Source organism: Merops nubicus, unplaced genomic scaffold (genome assembly GCF_000691845.1).
Source record: "Merops nubicus isolate BGI_N331 unplaced genomic scaffold, ASM69184v1 scaffold4238, whole genome shotgun sequence".
NCBI classification, from domain to species: domain Eukaryota; kingdom Metazoa; phylum Chordata; class Aves; order Coraciiformes; family Meropidae; genus Merops; species Merops nubicus.
The window spans coordinates 44,564-53,786 of record NW_008626196.1 but is presented as its reverse complement, the minus strand read 5'-3'; the positions used below and the strand labels follow the sequence as shown (position 1 = coordinate 53,786).

At 38.1% G+C, this 9,223-nt stretch overlaps 1 protein-coding gene across 1 annotated transcript in view; it reads left to right on the top strand.

Annotated features, from left to right (window-relative positions):
- Window positions 1-819: 819 nt before the first annotated feature.
- Window positions 820-9,223, top strand: part of LOC103778322 (integrin alpha-8) — a gene marked incomplete at both ends in the record, with an annotated part of 52,433 nt that continues 44,029 nt past the window's right edge. Inside the window, 4 exons of the mRNA XM_008945904.1 lie at window positions 820-876; window positions 1,068-1,120; window positions 6,449-6,654; window positions 8,811-9,002. Of these exons, the coding sequence (XP_008944152.1) occupies window positions 820-876; window positions 1,068-1,120; window positions 6,449-6,654; window positions 8,811-9,002 (508 nt within the window). The remainder of the gene's footprint in view (window positions 877-1,067; window positions 1,121-6,448; window positions 6,655-8,810; window positions 9,003-9,223) is intronic.

Below are 9,223 nucleotides of genomic sequence, written 5' to 3'. Positions count from 1 at the left end.
TCCAAGCCTCAAACCACAACACCTAGCTGTCTTGAAATGCCTTACTTTGAATATTAAGCACATAGTCTCTTCTGAAGTATGTTTTCAGTAGTCAATTACAAGCATGGTTTGAATATGACTAGTATCCCTGTACCCTATGAGTACTATCAGACCTCAGCTTACCCATAGGTTAGCCTATTTCACGTGCAATGCTGTGTCCAAGTGGAGAGAAATTCAGGTTATTGGTACCCAGTGTGTGTTTTCTGTGCTCGCTAAGTGTATACACTGAATACTAGATGCAAAGAGTCATGTTATGCAGTTAGAAGTTAAAGGAGAAAAAAAATGCATGCCTGGATACAGCTTTTACCTCATAGGGGAAAAAGGTTTCAAAAGTAACCTGACTAAGAAACACAGATCCCAGACAGACATGTTTTCTAGTTTTGTGAACCCAAACTTTCTTGTGTCTCTGGAAGTTATTCATACCGTTTTACAGAAGAAAGGGGGGGGGGTGTGCATAGATATGTATATGCATGTATGTATTTCTTTGGTTTAAGTTCATGTTTTCATGCTTAATGAGTTACTAGTTAGCTGATAGTCTGTCAATTGCTGCTGTTCAGTGTTGAGTAAGGAAGGAAAATAGTCCTTTCCCCATTTTATTCATGGAGGACCCAAGAATTAAAATCTTAGTGGTTTGTTCGAGATCATACAGGAGACAGAAAAGAACTGTTTTTTTCTTTGCAATTTGCCCCATCCTTCCCTCTGTCCGATTGGTTTGTGGTGATGTTATGTTGTAGCATTTTCATGTGTGTTTTGAAACTTTCCATATTTTCTTGTTACCAGGTCTCAATTATTAATTCTTCAGACTTGACCTTTATCCAGAACTTCACGGGTGAGCAGGTAATGTCAAGCAACTACATGCTGCGATATTTTAACTCTAGAGGATATCGTTTCATTAACATAGTTTCAAGAATATATGAAATATTTTTTAAAATTAATGACCATAGAAGCAAAGATGATTGTCAGTTAAATTAGAAATTGATCTCTGATATGAAAGCCTATTTGTTGGTTTGTTTTTTTTTTATTTCCAGATGGCGTCTTATTTTGGGTACACTGTTGCAGTATCTGATGTTAACAATGATGGGTAAGTTACCAAATCTGGCTCCACTGAACATTCATAGAAGCACTGCCTGATATTTATTAATAGACACAGGTTTTTCAGGTGTTTCATACCTCAGAATGCTTCTATTGGCTTCTCTGCTTTCCTACTTCTGATTGTTCACATAAGCTTATCTCTGTGTAATGACAGTGGCATAGGTATTTGCAGGCCTAGTTTGGATGAGTTTGTTTTCCTGAATATTTATTCAAAGCAGTGTGGCAGAGCGGGAATGTCCAAAGTCTTAAGAAACAGATCCCGGTAGATGAACAGTGAATAAACAGCACTAGCTACTGCTGGGAAGACAAAAGTGGAAGTCAAAAGTTCATTTTCCTGTTCTCTAAAGCGGGTAAGTCTTCCCATATATGGAACGTCCATAGCTTCAGTTGTCAGTTTTAAAAACTTTCTAGTATCATCAGCACCTTGTTCCAGCTGCTGCTGGTTGGCCACCATTTTCATCACCCAGAGAACCAAAAAGCATCTGTGACCCATAGTTGTTAGGACAGGCATTGCACACGTCTGAGGAAGAATGCTGCTCAGCTAACTCAGGGTCATGCCAAAGACACCCAGGGAATTTCAGGCCTGTTGAACCAAACACGTGCTAACTCTGAACTTGGGTGAGGTCTTATTAAACATTTTAGAACATCAGAACTTCAGTAAGTGAATGTTGATACTAGCTTTCTAGGAAGGAGATAAAGGTCCCTGAAGCTCAGAGCATTGGGAGGTTGCATGAAGATGAGCCAGGATTATGTTTAGAGCTGTGGCATACTCTTGCCTATTACAAAATGTCTTGGATACATCCTCTCCATATCCTTGTGATTATTTCTTATTCTGTGCTTAAACATAATGCATTAAATAATTTTTCGGGGCGAACTCGTTGCTTTCCATCTGCGACTAGTGACTCTTTTAGAGAGTGAGTGGTAAAAGAAAAGAGAAAAATAACAAGGTGAGAGTGTTGTTTTTGTTTTAGAACTGCAATAACAACAAAAAAGAAGCTTCAACAGTTTCTGTGATGGCTTCATGGTACTCAAATATTTCCAAGCTTCTGAGGTCAAATTTTGTCACAGTATCATAACTTTTGAATATTCCTGGTTTTATGATATACGGAGTCATTAATTTAGTCCTACCATAATGCATTACTGATATGAAAAGGTGGAGAAACATTCATCTGCCTTACAACAGACACTCGTTAGACTTTTTGGGAACTTGCTACTTAAATGCTCACTGAACCAAACTATTTTCTGTGCAGGTAATTTCCTGTGAACCATAGCATTACTTGGCAGGTCTCATATTTTCTGTATACCTCTTAAGACCACAGTTTATGTAAATAATATAATCAAACTGCTGTTGAGGCCTGTGTGGTCTCCCAGTCTATATCATAAAAGAAATCTAATGACACTCTCTGATATCCAAAGATCCCACAGAAAACAAAGCACAAAAAGCTCTACTTGGTAAACACATCCGACTAGATATGTAGTCTGTCTGCTGGTTTGCATGTATAGTCAGTAGAAATATTTATCTGAAAGGGAGAATAAAACAGAGGGGGAAAAAAGCAAAAGGGGAATGACCACTTCAAATTCACTTGTGGTTTTTTTTGCAGCTAGGGACAAAGGGAGGCAGTAGTGGCCTCATCAGTATGAGAACCCTGATTAAGCTGTATGATGAAAAACTTAGTAGGAATGATGCGTTGCTATAGTAAGACTGAAGACAGACATGGGTCAAAGATAAGGCTCATCCTAGGAGAAGAGCTCTGTAGACCTGCTCCAGCAGTTCTGCAGTTGTTCCAGGGTGACTCTTGCAGTTTTATCTACACTGCACTGGTACTGTAGGCAGAACAAGGGAAATTGATGATGTTGTTTGAACTATTCTTTAATTGCCCACTGCTAATAATAAGAAACCCACAATGAAACTTAAGAAATCAAGCTTTACCATCAATTTAGAGACTACATTTCTAGTAAAGAGGGAAAAAAGAGAACACTTTCAATTTGGACTGAAACAGTCCAATAAAAATACTAGAATAAACTGTTTAATGGTCTTTTATTTGGTCTATATCAAAGCTTCCCATAGTTATACTTTGATCTCTTGACATTTCCCATACTCCTGCTTTTTATTACTGAACAGAATACAAAGAAACTGCATACAGTCTCCGCAGGTGGGCAGCTTATGCTTTTAAAGTTGTTTTTTTTTATTATAAGGAAAGCAGTACTGGCTGGTTAACTTTCTGTGCTGGAACAAAAATAAATATATAACTGCAATGTTTTTGTGCAGTAATGAAATATGTCTAACGAACCAGCTTAAGATACCACTGCAATCTCAACTGCACTTTATGGTTCAATATTAGGGTCTAGGGGATTTCACTCTGCTCTTACAGCTTTTTAAAAGGGATCAGAACTCCAGTTTTGTAAATATAAACTTCTACAGCTTAAAAGCCAATTGAAATATCCTCCTTCACCAACAAAAACATGGAATTCTAATCCCATATTTATAACGCAGCAAGAGACCCTTCCTTGGCTGCTCGGTGTCTTAATTCTTAACCTGTAGAAACTGGAAGTAAAGCTGACTTATAAAGCATGGTAAACAGTGATTGCTTTTTTATTATCCACTTGGAAAGAAACCAGGAATAAGTAAATGAGGATCTGAGAGAGTAGGGTAGCTGAAGAATCCTTTCTCTCTTGCTATAGTACACTGCTGTGACAGTGGAGAAAAAACCACAACCAAACAAACCCAAAACCCTAGAATTGCCTGAGGGAGAATTCCTTCTTGCAGAGGACTTGCTGAAGCAGCTTGCATTGGCCTACAGAGCTCAACACTGACAGAGAAGGGGGGAAATCAAGACAGTGGGGAAAGGATGGCTTTGGTGGCATATGCCAAGACCTTGAGGGAAGGCAAGCAAAGTGCTGTGGGTATTACAGGTCCCTCTGCTGCCTGTAACCAGTCCAGAAATAGGTTTGTGTAATTTAGATGAGTGCCTTCCTCCTGCCTTTCCCTCAGCACAACAGAAGACTAGCCATCTTATCTGCTGGGTTCTGGTCACTGCTCCCTGGACTATTCATGCATTTTGTACAATCATTGTAATTTATTTTAATAAAGGAGAATATTTCCTAGAAAAATAACCCAGCACTGTGCACTTCCACCTCAGATGCTGTGATCCCTGGACAACAAAATCCAGCTGCTGTCTGCTTGCTTTCTGTGTCACCTGGTGAATCTTGTGTTCTCTTTCTTCTGCTCAGAAAATTTTAGACCACAGTGGATGATATATAGTGTGCCTCTCTCTTTTCAACATTTTAGGCAGTCTGGATATTACTCTGTGGACCAGAGTTCTGAAGGTATCTACTTATCTTACATGGATGTACTGGGAGTTTCCTAGTTCTGAATCTTTTGGTTCCTTACTACATCTTTAAAAAAAAAAAAAATCTTCAAAAACTTCCCTTAGTCTTACAAGCCTTCATTTATAAAATATACATTGGAGCCAAGCTTGTCTTTTACTTCATGGTTTATACAGGACATAACACTGTGGGGTCCCAGTCTTACTGGGCATATGTGGACTGTGATGTAATAAAATAGTAATTGATAAGTGGTACTCTGTAATGCTTCTAGTAAATGACATACATAAAATAATTTGTAAAAAAAGTAAAAAGAGCATTCGTGACCTGTTTTTGTTGTTACTGTTGTTTCACAGCAACTGTTTCAGCTGACATTTTGTCCCAACCATGAACATCACAACTTCCGTTAGTAGAGGAGGACTTCTGATGTTTAGTGTGAAAGGAAAATCTCAGCTTTGATGTCAAGTCAGCCTCTGTTTCCTTCCTTTTTTAGTTATTCATGCCATAGGGTAAAATCTGACCTACAAAGAATAGAACAACTGTACAAAAGTGACCTGATATTTTGTATTACAGTTTCCTGTATGGAAACATGCTATAAAACTTAATAGAAAAAGAATTTCTTGTAGTACTTTCTTACAAATTGTATAATGTGTAAGTTCTACAGTGTCATTAAAAGGCTTTTAGGTGAGATATTCTGTACCAAGTTCTATGGTATACATCTGAGAACAAAAGTATATATCTATGGTAAAGTAGTAGCTGAGCTGCTCCTAAATAATTTTTTCTATCAGAATTGGAAAAAACAATGTAGTGCACTTTTACTGATGGATAGAGCCCTTGTGAAAACATCACTGTTGGCTTTATTATGAATTGAGAGTAGAGTTTTCTATAACTTTTACAAAGTTTGAACAAATTTTCACATGAGTAAAACGAGTTCTTTTAATATGGATGATTGATGTCCACTGAATATAATGGGAATTATCGTATTATATAGGAGGATTGAGCAACCTTCAGAAACTAATGTGATATGATCGTTTCATATCTCAGAATAGTCTATTAAGAATATTTCTGCTTATTTTGTGTATCAATTTTGACTGATTTTTATTGTTTACTGATGTTTTTTCTTGCTAAAAAAATGCTGGTAGCATTTATTTAGGGGTAGCACCCCTACTTGGAACAGTAACATGCAAAATATCCTTTGATTAGTCTGGCGTCTTTTACTGATTCCTCTTGGGAGTAGCAAAATGAACAGAACAACTTTTCCCTTTAAGCTTCATATTTTGGTAATTTTATGATGTCTGTTCTCTTTAATACTTAATGCAGCAAATTTACATGAGCACTGCAAATACTCATGCACTACTGAATGCACTACTCATTCAACATGAGTGTTTTCTGAAATAAAGCCTTGGCTTTGTCTCCCAGCTACCATTTGAATTAGTGATGTGGCATTCTCTATTGAAGCTCTACCTGTGTTTCATGTATATTGCATCAAAAATCTGCTGGAAAGTGGCAGTTTTTCTTCCCTTGTTCACTTACTGATGTATAATTTTTACACTAAAATTTGTCTCTTACTAGCACTGTTAGCAGGCTAGATCTACAGAATTTGGTATAGTAACCCCTGTCAGTTAAATTCCTGACTTCTGGATCATGAAGTGCAAAGTACAGCTTTTCAGTGCCTGTTGTTGGCATAAATTGAAGTGCAAGAAGCTCTTCTTCAACCTGGGAAGGAACGTTTTTGCTGTGAGGGTGACCAAACTCTGGAAGTATTTGCCTAGAGAGGTTGTAGAGTCTCCTTCTGTGGAGATGCTCAAAACTGAAGTGTGGCAGCCTTCCCTAACTGGCCATGCTTTGACCAAGTGTTTGGACTAGAAATTCAGAAATGCCTTCTTGCCTCATTTTTTCTGTGCCTATGATAATTATCAACTTTAACAAATGTTTGAACTGTGTTAGTTATAATCAATCTCTGTGACACTGTTTTTTTGTTTGACTGTTCCAGTTTAGATGATATCTTAGTTGGCGCTCCTCTCTTTATGGAACGAGAATTTGAAAGCAAACCTAAAGAAGTTGGGCAAGTTTATTTATACCTGCAAGAAAGTGCTTTTCTCTTCCGAGATGCACAAATTTTGACAGGCACTGAAGTGTTTGGTAGATTTGGCAGTGCAATCACACACCTTGGAGATCTCAATCAAGATGGATATAACGGTAAACTTATATGTAATGTAGTAATAATTTTATATGTAACACTGAAATTAAAAATAGCTCAGCAGTGAATATGAAGTGTTTGCAGTGGCTGAAAAAAGCTTTTTACGTGTAACTACTGTTGGAAGTTGCAAGGATTAATATAAATCCCAGTTAAACCAATGAGGGCCAAACCATGTGAAGCTTACCTATAGGAGGGCAGTCATGTTGACTACAGTGCCATTCTTTACTAAATATTAGCACATTCATTTGAATAAAAAATACTATCTGTAGTTTTATGACTACAATTACATTTCAATACTTAGTTGAGGTGTTGCATTTATTCAACTGCAGAGTTCTCCTCTCCTCAAATGCTTTGGATGAGTTTGGGAATGTGGCTGGGCAAATAGAGCTTTTTGCCCACAATGAAAGAATTGTCCAAGCACAGACATACTGTTTTGGAATCAGACTTCCATTGGTACTTAGACACCGAAAGAAACAGGTATATTATGGGACCTTTTTCAAGTGCACATGCACACAACAAAATGATCATGTATGTTAACTGGGAGACTGAATTCAAGGAAGCAGTCCAAATAAACTAACTTGCTTGATTATCTGCGATAGCCTGGATGCCTTGAGTGCCTAGAATTAACCCCCTAGATATGGTCAGTAGCACTTTGTTTTTCCCTGTGCATTTCTATTTCCATACTTTTTATTCCTAGGATGTTAGGGATATGCAAAGCAGGCATCTTTGAATCTAAAACTCCAAGTTTTTCCTGGACAAGGTGTTTGCACAGTAACATTAAAGATAGTTGTCCCACTAAGGAAAAGTTAATACTCTTGGCTCCTCTTTAACTTGAAAACTTAACAGAAAATGGCTGGTTTTCATGATGCTCTAGTGGCAAGCCTCTAGGACAGTGTCACCAATGTGTTGCTCCTTTGCAAGGGGTAAGTCATGGCAAGAGCTATAGGATTGTATTAGGGTTCAGTGTGCACAAAATCCGAAGAGCATCATCCTGTGGGAGGAAGCCCCTGGATTGTGACTGCTGACCGCTCACTGGGGGTTGTACTGGAATCCCACCATAGACCAGCCCAGCTGGACCCCACAGTGGAGATTTCTTGTTTTCTACCTGTGAGCAATAAAAGATGACCTCAGCTTCTCTGGGCAGGGAGAGTTGCTATCCATGCTCACCAGCACTCTGGTAAGGAAGGGAAGAGACATTTCTGCTTCTCTCTCGCTGTATAAAGAAGGCGAAGAAGAATCTAGAGCCACAGCCATCTACTTCATAACTGAAGATGCCATTCATAGAGCACTCCTGCATTTGGAGTGAAGGTACAAATTCCCTGTGATGAAAAAAAGTTTAATAAAGGAGTCCAGCATCAACTCCTAGATGAGAACCTGAAAATGAGAGCTGTAGATACATATTCTCCTCAAGTGTTTCCTATTGGCTAGGTTAGCTAGTGTGTCTTTCAAATCTCAATCTAGACATGTGGTTTTCTCCACGTCCCATGTGTAGGAACTGAGAAGAGCAGTGTGAGTTCCACTTCTTGGATATGGCGTCCCTTTTTATAAGGATTGCAGTGCTTGATCACATAGTCCAGGGCTTCCTGTTAAATTCTTGACTCATTACTATTTCCCATTTCTTAATAAGATATTGGCTTGGTATAGATGAAAACGCGTAGCGTTGTTCTCTTTTCCATACTGGGTATGCACTGGATGTTTGGGGGGTGGGTGGGGAAGCAATTTTGTCTACTCAATATTAGGAAAAAGAAAACTAATTTTATCTAACAGCTGTTTTCATTAATCAGGTAATAGAGGAAATCAAGGAAAATTTGTCTGTTTAAAAATATGGAAGTAGAAGCAGGGATACGTTAGATCTTGCATTATTAAAGCTTATGGAATGCCCTGCAAATACAGTAGAGGAATCCAGTGTGGACTGGCTATTTAGTGCAATGCAGTTGCCTCTTCATCGGATGATTTAATGAGCCTTTATGATGAAAGAAAAGACACTACAAACATATTTGTGTATTTGCCTTAAAACTAGAATCCATACAGAAGTAAACAACATTGAAGTTCTTGCATGTATGTAGCAGAAGCCTTTTTTTTTTTTTTTTTCCTGCAGGGTCCTAATTTTGTTTCATTTTAATTGTGCCCATTCTTTTTTTTTATTGTACTGCAGACATTGCTATTGGTGCACCATTTGCAGGAGAGGACAGAAGAGGGAAAGTGCTCATTTATAATGGATACAGTAATGGGTTAAATACTAACCCTTCCCAGGTTCTCAGTGGAGCCTGGGCCTCACAGTCCATGCCTTCAGGATTTGGCTTCACTCTAAGAGGAGACTCAGATGTTGACAAGAATGATTACCCAGGTAAGATATTTCCATTCTCTGGAAAGTGCATCATGCCTAAACTGCTACTTTTGGAAAGCAGAGGTCAGAATAAAGGATAGACATTTTTGGGTAATTGTAACTTGCTTTCCTGAGAGTCAAAATCAGACAAAACAAATACTCCCTTTCCTGTCAAAAGAAAGGCAAGAAAGGGCTTAAATAGTTACATTAACATAAAACATGTGAAGTTTACAATAAAATGC